The sequence below is a fragment of the Lingula anatina genome, chromosome 4 (genome assembly GCF_051362555.1).
Source record: "Lingula anatina isolate TDL-2025a chromosome 4, LinAna3.0, whole genome shotgun sequence".
In the NCBI taxonomy this organism is placed as follows: domain Eukaryota; kingdom Metazoa; phylum Brachiopoda; class Lingulata; order Lingulida; family Lingulidae; genus Lingula; species Lingula anatina.
In genome coordinates this window covers 28,628,959-28,647,363 of record NC_141770.1, presented here as the reverse complement: position 1 = coordinate 28,647,363, position 18,405 = coordinate 28,628,959, and the positions used below count along the sequence as shown (strand labels likewise).

The 18,405-nt window shown below is 37.6% G+C and overlaps 2 protein-coding genes across 2 annotated transcripts in view; one reads left to right on the top strand and one right to left on the bottom strand.

Annotated features, from left to right (window-relative positions):
• Positions 1-10,823, top strand: part of LOC106171547 (uncharacterized) — a 37,908-nt gene extending 27,085 nt beyond the window's left edge. The window contains exon 6 of the mRNA XM_087011185.1: positions 9,866-10,823. Coding sequence (XP_086867311.1) covers positions 9,866-9,941 — 76 coding nt within the window. The 3' untranslated portion in view covers positions 9,942-10,823. The remainder of the gene's footprint in view (positions 1-9,865) is intronic.
• A 4,350-nt stretch (positions 10,824-15,173) lies between these two features.
• On the bottom strand, positions 15,174-17,277 carry LOC106179185 (galactose-3-O-sulfotransferase 2-like). The gene is made up of 2 exons (XM_087011806.1): positions 17,148-17,277; positions 15,174-16,803 (listed from the first exon to the last, which is right to left on the bottom strand). The coding sequence occupies exons 1-2, from the start codon at positions 17,239-17,241 to the stop codon at positions 15,743-15,745; spliced, it is 1,155 nt and encodes a 384-aa protein (XP_086867932.1). The 5' UTR covers positions 17,242-17,277; the 3' UTR covers positions 15,174-15,742.
• Positions 17,278-18,405: the final 1,128 nt, after the last annotated feature.

Below are 18,405 nucleotides of genomic sequence, written 5' to 3'. Positions count from 1 at the left end.
TGTAAGAGTACCTACCTCTTAATGGTCAAATGTTTCTTGTGCGAGTACTCTGTTTGAGTTGATCAATGACCAAATGTCAAAATATCCCCAAGACTGAGGTAATATTCCGTAGTTGCATGCATCAGGCCACGAGGCTGCTTCTATTTGAAGTCGGGTGATAAGGGGGGTTAGTGGTTGATAAATAACCTATGTCCAAACGGACGTGCCTGTAGAGGGCAGGCATGCAGGTTTCCAGGAGGGATATCGTAATAGTCCTGAGAGGTCAGTGGAAGTGGTGGAGAAAGCTCGGGAGGGACCAAAGAAAGAGACAACAGAAGCACAAGTAAGTTGAATGTGCTTGATTTCAGATTTTGTTGAAATTATTTTGAGATGTTTTGAGGCACAGATTATGGTAAATTTTTAGATGACATTTTTAGTGAAAATGATAATGATGACAGTGGTATAAATAATAAAAATGTTCATCATCAGAATTGTTTATTTAAATTTGATATGAGGACATTCAAGACTAATGACATGAAGTCGGTAATTTTTAACCACAGTATGTCAATTCAAGTATGTCACCACATATATGATAAAAAAGTGACAAAACTTTTGTGAGGATGTGACAGTCACGTCACTGACACATCAATAACAAGTCACAACCCAAGCATTAAATAACATCTGTAATGTCACTAAATCAGCCTGTGAACAGTCAAGATAAGTTATGGTAATCTTGGTGGATGACACCAAATCCTGAAAGTATCTCCTGGACTCTGGTAGTTTATCAGTCAGTGCTATGGGCCAGAGTAATGGTCACTCTTGGCACCCAGGACACTGACCACTGGGCCCTGCCGGTACCATGAAATGGCCACCACTGTCAAATACTGTATGGTACTCACAGGTTCCAGGCTGAAAATACCTGCACCACCAATGTTCACTCAGTGTCACTGTGATGGCAGGACATAAGAGATCATAAACCTTTTACAATCAGAAGAAAGTCAATACTATCACAGAATAACTATCCCTGCTAATGTCACTGCTGAATCTTCCTCCCCACACAGGATCTCAGAAAAAGTATCCTCTCACTGGGTTCATGTAAACAGGAGTCCCAAGAAACTGCTGTCACTGGTGTCATGAAGTAAATGTCAGTGCAAATGTCAATACAATATCTTTCCCTCATGTCCTTAGAATAAAGCACCAGATTATTATAAGTCTACAAGTACCTGGATACCCAACTACCTTATAAAACAATACATGAAGCCTTTTGAAGAGTTATCTTTAAGTATCCATATCCATATTCGATCCAGTGGAACCATAATTAGTTATCCAACTACATGAAGGGTCTCCTTAAAATATCTTCATGCAGATTGACACTTTACTCCAGGTAAATGTAAAACTGGATTTCCTTTAAGAAAGCCATCTGCTCGCTCAATTATTCTAATTTTACAACTGTTTTTTTTTTTTTTTTTTTTTTTTTTTTTAATAAATGTCACAGTTTTCAAACCTGTCTTATCCACCCTGCATCTCAATCGTCATATTTTTCCATATGCAGACTGCTCACTTGTACCATGCCCAATGGCATTTTAATAACCTGTTAATATCCCAGCTCTTCTGTAACAAAAATGTTATCCTTCTCTTGGTGGGACCACGTTTAAAGACAAGTCCACAGCAATCAATTTATCACAGTCCTATATCAATATGGAGACAATCATCATTACCTGAAAGAAATCGCCATTTTCCTTTAATAATAATATATTAAGACAATAAAATACAAATGTATAAAATTGGGAATCTTTTGCCCTGTAGTAGCGCCATTGAAATATAAAGAATGAAAATGAAAATTACATATTAGAGTTAAGAATAGTTACTGCCGAAGGATAAAAACTATTTAAAAATCGCTTACTTCCCTTAAAAGCTAAGAGTCTCGAATTGCTAGGTAAAAATTTAAAGGGTATGGGCTGGATGGGAACTGTCTGTCATTATTGATAATGTTTTCTTTTTAGTCCTGTCTAGATATATAGTATGGACGGGAGTTAGATCTGTTCCAATTACAATCCCTGCAGTTTCGACGATCTTTTCCAACTTGTTCCTCTCCTCCACAGTTGCACGTCCATACCAAACAGTTACTGAATAAGTGAAAATACTCTCTAAAACACACCTGTAAAAGTTCGTTAAAATAAACACATTTCTGGTAAAAGCTTTCAATTTCCTTAAGAAATACATTCGTTGACGTGCCTTTTTCAATAGCTTCGTGATGTTATCGCCCCAGGTTAACCTATTATTCAGCTGAACCCCTAGTAATTTATAATTAGAAACCTGTTCAACCGCTTTACCGTTAACTTCCAAGGGATTTTTTACTTATCTGATTTCTTCTGAAGTCTATGATCATTTATTTTGTTTTGCTCACATTTAATATCAAGTCATTGTCTGTGCACCAATTTACTAAACTTGTAACCGACTGCCTGTATGACATCTCATCATTATGGTGTATCAAGCCGACTAAAGTTGTGTCATCGGCAAACTTCATTAAAAATGTATTTTCCTCCCTCGCCACACAGTCGTGGGTGAATAAGGTATATAAACAAGGTGATAAGACGCAGCCCTGGGGTGTGCCAGTGTTTAAGACTATAGTGTCCGAGAAGTTAAAACCGACTTTTACTGACTGTTTTCTGTTTAAAAGAAAATCTAAAATCCAATCGCAGAGTGCTGGTGGAAAATTAAGATCATCCAAAAGTTTAAAATACAATTTGCTTGGTACAATAGTATTAAATGCTGAGCTATAGTCAACAAATAAAATTCTAACATAGGCATTTTTACAATCGAGATGTTCGAGAACTTTGTGTAAACACATAGAAAGAGCATCGTCTACACTTCTGTTACTGCGGTAGGCAAATTGGAGTGGATCAAAGCTATTTGGCACTATAGTTTTAATAAAAGACAAAACAAGTTTTTCGAATATCTTCATAGGCACCGGTGTCAAAGCAACAGGACGGAGATCATTTAAATTCTCTACAGTTTTACTTTTTGGCACAGGTATGATGGTTGCTGTCTTCCATATTTCAGGCACTCTGCACATTTCAATTGACCAGTTGAATATTTCCGCGAACACATCTGAAAGCTGGGCTGCGCATTCCTTCAAAAGTCGTGATGTTATACCATCAGGGCCTGGAGCTTTCCTGGTGTTTAAAGCCGAGAAATAACACTTGACTTGCCATGATTGAATAGTAAATGGCGGCATGCGCTCCCCTAGGGTTGGTGTGTGGACCTGAGTGTGGTTGGTCCTATCAAAACGAGAATAAAACTCATTCAACTTGTTAGGGAGTGTGGAATCCTCTGTATAAACGGCACGTCTGGACCCTTTATACTGTGTGACAAGAGCGATATTGTCCCAGAGATCCTTTGCAATATTGGACTGGAATTTCTGTTCGATTTTTGAATTAATCTTTTTCTTTGCTTTTTTGATGGCAATTTTTAGGTCCAATTTTGTTTTACGATATGCTGCAACATTTGTTTCTTTCTCACGGCACGCTTGGTCTTTAGCTTTTATAAGATTCTTTATGTTCTTGTCACAGTTTAGTGTTCGGGTATTGCTTAATAGTCCTAGAAGGAATGCAGATCTCTTCACAAAACTTGATGTACTCAGTTACCACTAAAGTGAAGTCATGGATGCTGTTGTCCGATTTAAGGGCTGCCCAATCAGTGGATTCAAAGCAATCATGCAAGCTGTCTATCGCAGACTTTGAGAAGGATTTCACGAATCGAGATAATGGTTTCGCACTTTTCAACGCAGTTCTGTAGACAGGTATCAGTAATACAGTGCAGTGATCCGAATTTCCAAGGCTCGATCACTTGATTGCTTTGTAGGCATTCTTCGTCGCACAATAACAATGGCCCAGTACGTTATTGCCCCTTGTGGGGAATGTAATGTATTGTCGGTAGTTGGTAGAGCTGATTGCAGGTTAGCCCTATTAAAATCACCTAGGATAATGGAAACTGAGTCTGGATGGGAGTTTTCCTTTGACGAAATGACTGATGACAAAGTCCTAATAGCATGTTTATTATCCGCCTTGGGGTGAATATAAACGCCCGTGATGAAAATGCATGGGAACTCCCGAGGCAAGTAGAATGGCCTGCATTTGATGGTAATATACTCAAGGTCCGGCGAGCATAAATGGGTCTCAATTTTAACATCCATGCACCATCTGTCATTCACAAGAAAACAAACTCCGCCGCCTTATTTTTTACCGGTAGACTCTTTATTTCGATCGAGTCTGAATATTGAGAAACCCGGTGGTTGTAAGCAGTCGCTGGGATGATCTTCCGTTAGCCATGTCTCGGTGAAACAATAGACATTGCAGTCTGCATAGTCCCGATAGTTAAATATCCTATAGTTTATTTCCTCTATTTTATTGTAAAGGCTCTGAACATTTGACAGAATAATGCTTGGCAACGGAGTTCTTTGCTTTCTTTGCCTTAATTTCACTAGATGCCCTCCTCGCTTACCGCGCTTCCGCCCGTTCTTTGTTTCTCGCTGTGAGGAGGCCCTTGATATTCCGATGTCACGACAGATGTAATCCAAATTTCCCGCTTGTAATGTCGATAGAGAGGCCGATGGCGCTTGTCGTATTTGGAGCAGATCTTCTCTGGTATATATGAGGATGGCTACCAACGTACTCAACATGAAAACTAGATAAAAGAGTAGGGAAGTCCTTCAAGATTAATCCACTAGTTTAAGATCAGTAGCAGTAATCCAGTGTGCTTCAACATTAAAATATTCACAGCCAGACCTAAGTGGAGTATCAAAATCACATTCACTCTAAGTGGAACAAAGCGTCCAGATGCTTAACGTAAAAATCAATGTCCAATTTTAAATACCATTTTCCTGATTTAAAGGTCTATAAAATCCATGATTTTGCATTAGATACACCACAATTTGTCCAGTGTCTCTACATCCACTTAGTGACCACATGGGTCGGCGGTCATCATGGGGTCAGGTGTCACAGGCCAGCAAGGAGACACATTTTTTAAACGTGAGCAGTGTCATTCCACCCACCACACATGCTCCGCATGCTAGCCTCTCCACTGGCTCCTGTCAGGCGTTTAGATTAAAGGGATAATAACTCTTCGTTCGGCCAAAAAATGAATTTTCCTGGAGTAAACAACAATTTTCCCATACTTACCAATGGTTAATTAATCCATTTTTACATTCAAAGTTAGTCCCTGTTTTTTTCTAAAAAGTTTGGTTTTTTGTTTAAATCTCTTAAGAGATTTTAACAGAGTATAGCCATCAATGGAGGTCACGTGGTTTAAAGACAAGCTCAAATATCAGAATTTATAGTTATAACTGAAAACACCTTTATAACAACAGAGTACTAGAATCTGATCCTAAACCAAAATACCAGAATAATGAAGTGATGTTGAAACTCTTCATAAATATAAGTTGCCACCTCTAAGATACATATACTTTATCAACTGTACACAGAAGAGATCCTCTTACTGCATGAGAACATTTATAAAAAACAAGTACTCACTTAATAACACACTACATAATATCCAACTCTTCGCCAAACGTGAAAATTATCAAGTAAAGACAAAACACTCCAAGGAAGTCTATGTGATAATCCGTGTTCAGACAGCAAAACACAGTTTACTAAAAACTTGCGTCAATGCATGGCCTTGGAATACGTAATAAGGATGTTTTACAAAATAAATACCCTCACTGACGGCTGTTGCTACAAAATATTTACACCTCTTGTGAGGTTTTTACTTAAGACACTAGTGGGATGAAAAAAACTGGTAAAGCTGGTTACCAAACTATTTTTAAAGAAAAAAATTTGACACTTAGTAAAAGCATGTGGTATTCCAGTGGCATTTGCTTCTTTTCTAAAGTAATTCAGCGCCTTTAAGTCGGATTATGACAACTGCAAGTCCAATTGAATCTCTTCATTTTTGCGCTTTATTATCCAATCCTTAACATTCCTTTCCTTTAGTAAAGTAAGTTTAAGAAAAATTTTATTTGGACTTAAGTTGGAGAAAAACCAAAACTCTTTAAAAAATTTCCCTCAAGCTGTCAAATTTTTGGATTTAGACCGAACAAAGTTCATGTCATACCAAGGAAAAAATCTTTCCACAATTTAACCTTCTTCAAGGCTTTACCTACTAGCCCTTAACTTTAGTTAAAGCAGAAATAAAGTTAAATTTTTCATGTCAAGAAATGACAGGTCCACCCTTGTCTTGTAGCATACATGTTTTGTTGGTTGACTAAGTCTCAAAATGAATCAGGAAAAAAAAACACCCTCCCCTCACGCCTACTGCCTGATAACACACAGGTGGATGTCATCTGGAAATATTTGGTGTAGAAAAAAAAAAAAGAGCTGGACATTTTCACCCTGAGAGTCAGGCTATATAGATAGCAGCCAACCTCTTGCCTACATGTAGTTTTACACAAGGATGAGGCTGCCATTTAGTGAAAATTTCAGGAAATATGGAGTGAGGTCCAGGGCCCAGGCCAATCCTAATTTTGGCTTTAAAAAAGTCAGAAATCTGCAGATGGTCAGAAACATCTCTTCCCTGTGTACATCACAAGGGGTAAGGCAATAAGGAATTTCAGACAAAACGTTGGTCTTAGTTTTAAGATTTATAATAAACCTTAAGGATACTTGAATGACAAACCAGTGGTAGCCAACTTAAACTAAATGCTAAGTCTGTTTAATGAAAAGTTTTAGAAAATTTAGACTAACGATTAAATTTAATTTATTTTAAGTGGCGAACAACTACAGATTAAAAGAAAAAGACTTAAGTCTTCAGTCTCAAACTTAAACCAAACATTTTGCTATTTAGTCAAACTAGCCCACATGTTGACTTATTATAGAGAAAAGTCTTAGGAAAGAAGCCTTAGGAAACTCAGGGTGATATGTCAGGCTCAGTGAGCATGGAATGTGTGAAGGGCTATCTCTGGTTTGACAGTCCACTGCTGGGGAAAACAACCACAGATCAAAATTCTTTTAAATGTCACTTCACAATGCAGGTGCCTCTCCACAGTACCGGACTGACTGAGAGCAAACTGTAATTGAGATATTCCAAACATTTTTGCAGAACTGCCAACTTTTATTATTTTTTCTTCTATTTAAAGCTATCTCAAGCAAGTTTTTTTTATTGTTACTCCACAAAAACTAGTGTTTTTTCATATAATTAAAAAACGAAACTTACTGAGGTTGAAATGTTGTTTAAAATAAAGAAACTTTCAATGCAAATGGTGTATTTTGTCTTTCTTTACAGTAAATACTGGTAAGCATTCCTAAAAGTAAGTTACTATCAATAATAGGATTTAAATTCCAAGATAAACTATGAAACCCACTATGGCACCTGATTGTTCTGGCTCACTGTTTAACTGGTCAGTGAGTCCTCACCATCTTCTATTAAATAATCATAAGTTAATACTTTATTGTTATTTCTTTAATATGAGTAAATCTATTTAGCCTGAAATAATGTCTAGATCATCTAAGTCCCTTCACATTTCATTCAAAAATTTTAGCATAATTTTTGGTAAAAGTGAAAACTTTTGTATTAACCATTTTTGTTTCTAGAATCCACTTGCTAAGCATCCCACAAAGATATAACCCAAGCCACCATGATTCTCATTTCTGCCACCAGAGGGCACACTCTACGAGTACCTCTCAAAGTCAGCCAGTCCAGTTCATTGTGCTGCTTCATGTTGTGCTGTATGCACAGTGGATTTTAAAGAAAAATAATCGTCTAATTTTAGTATCTTATAAAAACAAATTACATCTTGTAAAAATCAAATTTCTAGTAGATGAAAACATCATTAAAATGATGGTAGGTGGTAGGTGGTCATGTTTATTTTTTATGTATGATTGACTTAGACTTATGTTTATTTAGATTACTTTGGTTTATGATGACAATTAAATTTAGTCTATTTTAATCAAAAGTTGGATAATATGTTAAAATACTTGGTATTTTCATGATTCTCAAAGAGGTATAAAAGAAAAGTTACGAACTTGAGAAGACAAGTGCAGTACCAGACAGTGGCGACCTCTATTTGACAATTTAATACATATATCCTGACGTTTGTTTATAATGGCGTTATATTTTTCTCTTGGAATTGGTATCAAAGCATGTTATGAATTCAGCAAGGAATTTCATCAGCTGGGTTTAACTTATAGGATGGTGCTCAAATTTTAACTGAATTAGTTTCTTCCAACAGTGGCTAAAAATCAGAGTGGAGGCAACTGTGCGGCACCCAAAGCCTCCTTTCCTTTGGAGGTGACGTGATGCAGTGACATAAGAGGTTGATAATAACTGCAAATGTTAAATGGGGCATCTATAAATATACCTTTGAATTATGAATTATAATGGAATACTGTTTTTTCTTTCAACATATACTGGTATTGCCAGTTTCTTGAATTGGGTGTTTGTGGTATATTGGAAGAATTAGCTTTATTTTCCTGTTATTAATGAAGAATATTGATAGGAAAAAATGTAACAGTTATGATATTGATGCACTAATTTAAATTCTCTTTATAATATATTATTTTCCACGAGACAAGGGTAATGAGTCTAATATAAACTAATGATTGTCTAATATGATATTTGATGATGGTTTATTTTTCAAGTGACAGCCCCTAATTTCCTGACAGCTTTAACATGGTAAGATGGAGGAGAGCTTTGGGTTTGATTTCTGTAGTGTTTTTTCATTTATTTTTGTGGAGGGAGAGGTAAACTGTACCCGTGATGTCACAAGCTGATTCTTGGTTGATATGGTACTTACAAGAAGCTTTACACAGCTCTTTTGTTTAGATATGTACTAACACGTTAATATATTTTTGTTACTTTAAATGGTAGTTATAGTTTCATGTTAAAGACTGTATTTCATACAACATTCATTTGTCCGATGTTTAAATGAATTTGTTCACTAGTTCCACTATTTGTTCACTAGTCAATGGTCCTGATAATTTGAAAACTCTTCTATTAAAAATTTCTTTTCTCCTGGAAATGCCACACGTGGATCACCTGGCTTTATTTTATGCCACAAAATGTTAAGATTTGTGTTGCAAAGATGGATAAAAAGATTGCTTCAGACAGTATGATCTATCTTCTGTTTAGCTTGATGCACCAGGTTCGGGGTTCAATGCCCTTATTTGATCCTTTTATGACAGATGTGTTTTAAACTAGATCACCAAGCAATTGTTAACTGGTTGTCTTATATTCCGAAGGGCAATGAGGGGTCTTTTGTGTTGGAAAGGGGTCTTCCCCATATGACCATCCCCCATGTGATGTGCTTTAAATAAAACTTTTGGGTAATGCATCACTTTATGAGTCAAGTAAATGAAATGATAAAGCTGTGCTTTAACGGGATATGTGACATACTATACATGTTAGACTACCTGTCAAACGCCAGAGTCAAAGGATCAACATGTCCAAATCAACAAATCTATAGAAATATTCCTGGTCCAGTTCTGATTTTAACTGGCAGTTATCTTTGGGCCAGTGATAATGTCGTAGCGTGCTGTAAGTTTTAGTGTATACGATCTGTTGAGGGCCTGTGGGAATGTTGTTATATGTGGAGTTTTTACTGATGGAAGATAGTGTAGTATGCATATGGTTATGTCTCCGAATACACACACAGACACACATACGGGCATGCATGCACACGGGCACAATTTTAAATGGCTAACATGAAGGTTACAGGCTATATATTCTTACACACACACACACACACACACACATGCATACAGTTTTGAAAGATAACACACTATATGCTCTTTCATAATTGTCTACATGATAAGACAAGACATGTTTATTGACTTGTACAGTAAAAACAAAAGTGTGCAAATGTCATGATAAACTTATTGTTCATGTATTTCAGAGAGGAACCATCTGACATGCCAAGACCAGTATCAGAACCATCAGGTCTATCAGGACTAGCAGGCACTTTAGTGTGACAGCAGCCATGAAGAGCAGTTCTTCACTTGTGTTCTTATATGGATATATCTCTCAGGACTAGCAGGCACTTTAGTGTGACAGCAGCCATGAAGAGCAGTTCTTCACTTGTGTTCTTATATGGATATATCTCTCAGGACTAGCAGGCACTTTAGTGTGACAGCAGCCATGAAGAGCAGTTCTTCACTTGTGTTCTTATATGGATATATCTATCAGGACTAGCAGGCACTTTAGTGTGACAGCAGCCATGAAGGGCAGTTCTTCACTTGTATTCTCATATGGATTTATCTATCAGGACTAGCAGGTACTTTGGTGTGACAGCAGCCATGAATATTATTTCTGTAGTAAGGCACTCAGAAACAAAATTAATTAGATAGTGGGCAATGCATCTTCCTAGTTGGCATTAGTTGAAAACCCTTGTACATGTTCTAGTATTCCTATGCCATATGACGGCCATCTTGGATTTTTCGAACAGTCCAAGGACACTCGTTTGTTATCTGACATATATGCATAATATGGGTAATAAGGATGTGGAAAACATTGAGAAAATACTTTATTTGATAAAAATCAACATAGGTATGTATTTATTTCTACAGAATTTCACAAATAAGCGGCCATTTTGGATTTTTTGGCCAAACGGTAAACTTTTTTCGTGGGCTACGGCTGTAATTTGATTTAGTATGTCAAAAGGTACCCACATGCAAAATTTGGTGCTTTTATCCGTCGTGTCACGATTTGGCCATTTTTTTGCCCTAAGCAACCGGACTAGTAGTAGTTCCTCAAAACTGTGCCTCAAAACTGTGTCTGTTTTGTATTAATGCCTATATCGACTTCACAGTGTACATTAAATGTCAAATACTTTAAAACAATAACTGTTCTGCTCTCGACCGCGTTCGTTTTTCTGAATTTCAGTGCTAAACAAAATAATTATAAAAAGACAACATAATCAAGACAACATAAGTCTTGATTATGTTGTCTTTTTATAATTTCAGTGCTAAACAAAATAATTATAAAAAGACAACATAATCAAGACTTATTTGATTTTATTTCTAAACATTAAAGAGTACTACCAATAACCAACACAATCTTATCTTTAGAATTCTTGCTATATGAGTTGTCTATCATATGCCTGCACAAATTATTCACATGAAAATAAAAAAAAGAAAATAATAACAAATAGTTTCATGAACAGACAAAAACAAAACCTTATCTTTAAATTTTTTTATATTAATTTATATACATCATACGCATGATATTACTATTTGAATTAAAACGTTGAAAAAGAAGCAAATGTCAAAATATATCTAGCAGAGAGGAAAACAATTATCTGCAAGATAAAAGTGCTCAAAGTATTACAATCCCTCATTTTATAGAAGTCTTTACACATGTTGATTAAATTCATTTAAAACGTCCTCACACTTTCAGTAACAATAGAAAGGAAACATAGTTCTAAGGTTTTTTTTGTGGTGCGTTCATTACATTTTTCTCAGTGATATTAATCACAATTCAATCATCACCACAGTGTAAAATCTTGTGAGTCAATTGCAATCTATATACTTATGCGTGGATACTCCACCGGTGAAAGTTCCAACAGCAAGCTCCCCGTTATTATTGATACAGACTGACACGGGGCGTTCAAAGTCGTCACTCCCACCAGTCAGCATAAAACGTAGAAATCTATTGAGTTCTACCCTTGTCGAAATATTTCGTATGAATCTTCCTCGTGGACCAAGGACAACCACTCTGTGATTAAAACTGTCAGCTATGAATATGTGCCCAAACCTATCTACGCACACTCCCTCTGGGAAACTCAGCTGTCCATCTCCGCTTCCACTCTGACCGCGTGTTCCGTATTGGAATATGACGTCACCCTGGGGGGTCACTGCATACACACAGTTGCCCAAGAAGCCGCTGACTATGATTGCATTGATGCCGAGGTGGTATGCACAGCGCTGTAAATATTTACTGCACATTGGGATAGGGATTCTGTTAACAAGTTGGAAAGATTTCAAGTCGTACACACAGATGCACTGTGCACCGCTATCACACACGTAAACCTTACCCTCTGTACGGTCGACAGTGACACCCCAGGGGTCAGACATATCACCCTGACCGATACATTGGATAACCTGACCTGATGTTGAATACAGTCTACAACTTTTATCTTTGCATGTGACCAAGAATCTATCGTTACTGACTGTACAGTTACACCTCGCCCAGGTTCTCATTTTACTAAACTCTCTTTCAAGTTCACCTGTGCTGGAGAATACACACACGGTACAGGCTGTGTGTAAGAACATAATACCACATGCAACTAAAAAGCAACCGTCATCCGTGCACTGGGTGTCCCACAGCCGTCTCCTAACATAAAAAGATATCTGCCGCTCTCGCGTTTCGAGCAATGTGACCTTCTGAAATTCCATCAGCTCGGGGTAGCATACTGTCTCTTGTTTCAAACTTCCAAAACATGCATCGAAGGGACCCCGGTAAGTTTTAGCCGTAATGGACCCCTTTTTGATGGACAGCGGCCGTGGTTCAGGAATTTTAGGAAACAGTAGCACAAGGTCCATTTTTTTCCCTGGTGTAAATGTGATGTCGGTGGTCTTGGTATCAAAGACCGGTTCAGATGTCTGTAACTCCTGGATTTTAGTTTGGAGTTTTTTAGAGTGGGTCATGACGTCTATGTCAGAACCAGTGTCTGTGAGCTGCTGAACGAAATCACGAATACTCTGAATGGAAATCCTGTTCATTTCTTGATTTTCCTTTTCAGCTTCTAAAGTCTTCACCTGCGTGGAGGTGAGTGTCTTCACTTCTGCTGTTATTTTGCTGCTATTGTCATCTATAACTTTTTGCATTTCGCAGTAATCGGACTGCACTTTTGTTCGATACGTTTCCAACACCTGTTTGACACCTGTTAAATACGCGTTCGTCTGTTCACGTAGGTCTTTCTCTACTTGTTGGTAATAATCGTTAAGTTCTCTGTCAATAGTTTTACTGTTTTCCTTTATCTCCTTTGTCATGGCAAATTTTTGAGAATCCACCAAACGAAGAATTTTTTCTTGATTTTTTGTCAGCCTTTCTTCTGTTCGTACAGTGGCCTTTTCTGCCTTTACAAAGCGAAGCAGTGTCTCCGTCAGGAGGCATTTTACCTTCTCTTGCAGTAGATCCCGTTGAACCTTCACCACATCCCCTACTTTTTTGAAGTCGGGTTTCTACAACACATTCCCTGCATATGACGGTGTCATCGTTTTCACAATAGAATGCCAGCTGTTCTCTGGCGTGTTTGTCACAGTATTGGGCTTTATCTAACACGTGGCGTAACTGTTCCCGTGTGTGTTCTGAGAAGTCGACTTGTGACAGAGGTACAGAGTGATGTCCATTTAATGTATGGGAATCGCGGCATGTAGCACACATCTGGTTGGCTTTTGGACATCCCTGGCACAGCAAAGTAGCCTCTTTATGCTTACAAAAATCACAAAGTTTCCCCTGAAGTTTTCTCTGACTTTTCGTGAAGTCTGCAAGCTTTTTCAAAAAGAAGTTTTTCACAAGAGTTTCTAGTCCGCCTGGTGGTATGGGGGCCTCTTGGCGACACACGGGACAAGAGAACTTGTTCTGGGCACCATTCTTGGCTGCATGGTCAACAATGCATTTCAGGCAGAACGTGTGGTAACAGGGGAGCACTCTCGGGTCTTTATATTCCTCCAGACATATATGACACGTTAAAAAGTTTTCGCTTAAGACGTTGCACAGCCCTTTGGAAACCATTGCTATTGTTAAGGCGCCCAAAGTGGGCACAGCGCCCCGCCCACTACACGCCGACCGCCCCGCTCTACTGATGCCAAAGCCGTTGATTGTGTATGCTTATATATCATTTGATAAGTTATCTGTACTATTCTGAGATGTCAACTGATCGACACATCCCAATCAGGTGATGTTGTCAGTAACCAGGACGGTATCAAAGTCCAGCATGTACTGGCTGAGTGCTTGACATATCAGTGGTACACTGCATTCCGGGGTGTCATTCCGGTGACATGTGCCAGAGTGCATGAAAGAGTTCCCTTATAAAAAGAATACTTGGGAACCAATTGAAAATGTCAACGAGGAGACACTAAAATACATTAAAGCAGATTACATAAGAAAGACGGGAAAAATAGAGTTAGAGGCTTGTCAATAAAATAGAGGATGTCTAAAAGCTAATGAACGGGCGCAACTAAAATTAATACGTCAAACGACAGACAGCAAAGTGGGTGTAGCAAATATGACGAAATAATATTCTAATTGGATACATGTAGAATTAATGTGGAGTCTAACCTAGTAATAACGTCATTAAACTGTTATGGGAATTCTAAAAGATGCTCTCAAATATATCTGTTACAGACATTTGTATTTAAACATGTACGTTAAGTCCTTTCCAGATTGAAGCAGTGGGAGTTAAACGGCCGTCTGACTTTTTCCTCCTTAAATGGCTGACAGGAATACGCATATCGTTCACGCAAGACAAAGGAAAGTATTGATAACAAGAAATAATGAAAATTATTTGTCGACTTTATAATTATATAGATGCCCATATACGGTATGGGAGTTATTCGGTTTAAAGGGCGTTTTTCGGTGAAATGTCTTGAACACCTCTCGCTGACGTTCAAGGTGTCACGGTACATATCACTAGGGTGGCAGTGACCACTTGGTGCCTTGGTGACCACTTTGAATATCAGCAAATGTAGTTTAATGATTTGATTCCATGTTACTATCTAACTTTTGAGCATATTGGTGTTAATTAATGAATGCCAAATTTGTTTTTCATAGATGCCCCTTTCATTTCATTTCACACTTAACTAACGGCGCGACTTCTTCCTATGCATTTTTGCAAATCTTATTCTTGACCATCTACATATAAATATTGATATTTCACAAATCCCACGCCATCAGCATTACGAGTTTAACAATCATGAATTGTTACTTGTGGTATTTTTTCCTCTTCTCAGAGTTGTGTGTTAAATTTAGATTTTGATTATTATTTTTTTGTCGCAATGAGCAAAATCTCGTGATTTTAAAGTCGTGCGATAGACTTTGGGCCATCACAGCGGATTCGCAATACTGCAGTTGGACTGAAAGAGAATTAAAATTTTTCTGCAGTGTTTTGCCATTCGTTATGTGGTAACTCATTAAGAATGTATATGCATTTGCCAGGCTCAGTGAATTTGTATGATGTTCTGATAATTTATTCATCAGCCCTCACAGAATGGTTAACCCAGACGTAGAAGAAAGAACCACATTATATAAAACATCGTATACACTGAAACATACACAGTGTAAGACTTCAAGGAAGTCATGAGATTTTCTCGAGTTATTTTGGATGCCGTTGTCCATCTCAGTTGAAGTTCTTCATGGATGATTGTAAATTTCTTCATAGATGATTGTAAATGATAATATAATTGTAATCTAATTGATCTACCGTAGTTATAAGAAATCATTTGGGTTTGTCATTCCTGTAGCAGTTACGGTGGCGCCTCCCTCTTCCCGACCCCAATACCAACCCAGCAAACACATAATGACTAATAACGTTACTGCAACGTTTTGGTGACATTAATTAACGTAATGGTAACGTTATAATAACGCTTTGTGATTGCTGGAAAGCTGTAGGAGAACTGAGCCGGCTATTATCACGAAGTGTATGGTTTAATCAGCCCAAATTGACGAGCACCTTACAAATCTGACCGTATTTCAGTGATCGCCTTTTCTTTCTTGTTTGTAAATCTAAGCTACATCTTGTCACATCAAAAACCTATCCCTTTACTGTCTGATTTCAAACGCAGCTGATTTTTGAGTCTCGAGTGTATAAAGTATGTTTGTCTGTAATTTTGATTCTAACCCGGTCCGCACCTCCGCATCTGTCCAACGCATCTTTTGCCTTACGGAATATGGAGAGTTCTTCAAAGAAATCATGACCTTGTCTTCGGAGTGTAGCAAGAAACTTGTTTAGAAAATGTTGATAGAGCTGGTGATCCGCCTTGCTCCACCGTTTATGTTTTTCTTTATACAATGTGTTGTTTTGTTCCCTCCATGGACGCCTGTACTTCTTTTGTACATTGGCATTACTGTATAACATATCCTCCATAGTCCAGCATAACAAACGTCGCAGGTACACCAAACACTCATCGAGGAGTTCCACTATTATCACAAAATCCAGCGCAGAGTCTAGGAAATTGATGTAGCTTTGAATAAAAGTGTCGTTGTCTCTTAAATCTTCTCTTTCGTCTGGAAAACCTAGTTCAGAGATCATGCTGTTTCTCGCGTACGTCGCCTTGTCCCGAGAAGACACACTCCGGTTCCAGTAAAAATGGGGGTGATTTAGAAATTCGGCTGAATGAACTCTAAACTTCACCCATAGTCTAAAGTAATCATATGCACTTATAAATTGAGCAAATGGTTCTCGAAGAATCGCCAGGTGAAACGAGTCTGACGGCATCATTTTGTTTATGACATCAGCGTCGTATATCATGTGGTCCATTAAAACATCATATGTAAGCTTAGGGTTGTATTTTGCATCGTGCACTGTAATCTTCGTTGGCCTGTAAGGGTGGACTCGATAGAAATGAATCTTGTTGGTCTTGGGTCGCAGAACCCGCAAACGATATTTGACAACAGCTCGCTGCAGGAGCATGTACAGCGTGGTGGAGGAACATTTCGAAACCCTAAAAAACACGATATGTCTTCGTGGAACACATGACGTCATTTCCGGAATCCGGTACGCCTTTTGACCGGAATCTAAACGTTGCATCAAACTAACAAAATTTGATCCCATTCCCGTTTTCTTTAGCAGAGGAAAGCCACGGTAGACGGTCGTTTTCGAAAATAAACCATGGCCTACACAAAGTAAAATGAAACAGATGTATTTAAGTTAAATTCATTTCAATCTTTTTAGTCCACGAAGGTGTCCTGCTTTCATGTTATTTGAAAAAGGAATAACCTGCATCGGATACAGTAAATGGGTTTTGTGGTATTTAAAGAAACATATAGCTGATATACACACAATCATGCCTCAGGGTATTTTCAAACACGTCTGGTATATTTATAACAAGGATGTTTCTTTCAGACTAATAACTGGCTGTGTTTAAATGGACCCAACTCAGTAGCGAAAGCAGCACTATTTACCTTTACAACATCAAACTATAAATACATGAACTAATATACAGTGCGCCAATATTTACCTGCACCAGTCAACCAGATATAAACAGGAAGCAGGGCAGCTAAGGTAATGCACAGGGCTAGGTATATAAAAAACCTTCTTGGTGTACTACCCATGGCAGATTGTACGTTAATTGCCGTTCCTTCATATGGATTTTTATGCTATGTCGTGGTTGCATCATACTGACACAGATATAGATGCTGGTTATCAGACAAGGCGACATTTCCCTTTGATATGCGCCATGCAACAGCTTTCTGGCTAATGCAGGTTGTGTTGATAAGTCAGTATAAGCTAAGACCTGTTTAAGGTTATGAGAGAATAAAACCTGTGATAGTACACTTAAAATTCATAAAAAAATAAATTGCCTATCAATTAAACACGTAAAAAAGAATATTCCATAAAAACTTTCAGTCCCTCTCGTCTGTAATAGCTTTACTTCTTCTCCACATCATTGCGTGTACTTTTCATACTGTTTTAAATTCTGGTCATTTTCCATGAGCAATTTAAACTTTTCAGTGTCATTAAACGCATTAAAATGTTCTTCAACCGCAAAGTTAAAAAGGTCTTCTCTAATGTCAATGTCAAAAGAACATGCGTATCAATAAAAAAGAACCATTTATTTCAAAATTGATGCCACAAAAATTCACCCCCAATATTGCATCACTTAGCGCGATTTGGCTGAATAGAGTTAGTTGGAAGGGCACAACCTTATTGCCCAAGGATATGGGGCTGAAGTGGGAGGGGCTAGGAAATTATCTTGACGTCTTGGCTAGGTTTTACTGAATATTGAACAGAGAAGAGCCCACCCTTCTCCTTTCCTTATCAGTACATATTGTTTTTTTTACGGAATACAATATCCTGGAATTATATTTAACTGAATGAAATGAAACCGATGCCTTTTTGGCTAAGCAATATACAATTTCACCCATACGAAGTTACAACATTATTTATTTCACCAAAATGCAATTTCACAAGGGTTCCAAATCAACAATCTAAAATATCAAACAGATTATTTTGCAAAAATGACATTGATCACGGCTTGTACCATTATATCAGACCAGTAATGCACTAGATATTTGTCAATATGTTTCCCTTTTATCCTTTATTGTTTAATAATATTTTGATATAATTTGAAAAATAATCCAAATTCAAATTCAAATAAATCCAATTTTTTAAATTAAATTTAATTTAAAAAATAACTACTTTAAAACAATTAATTTCAGATGTTTTGCTGATTGATTATCAACACAGGGGTCACTATTGTGCCTGGAATGGTCTTA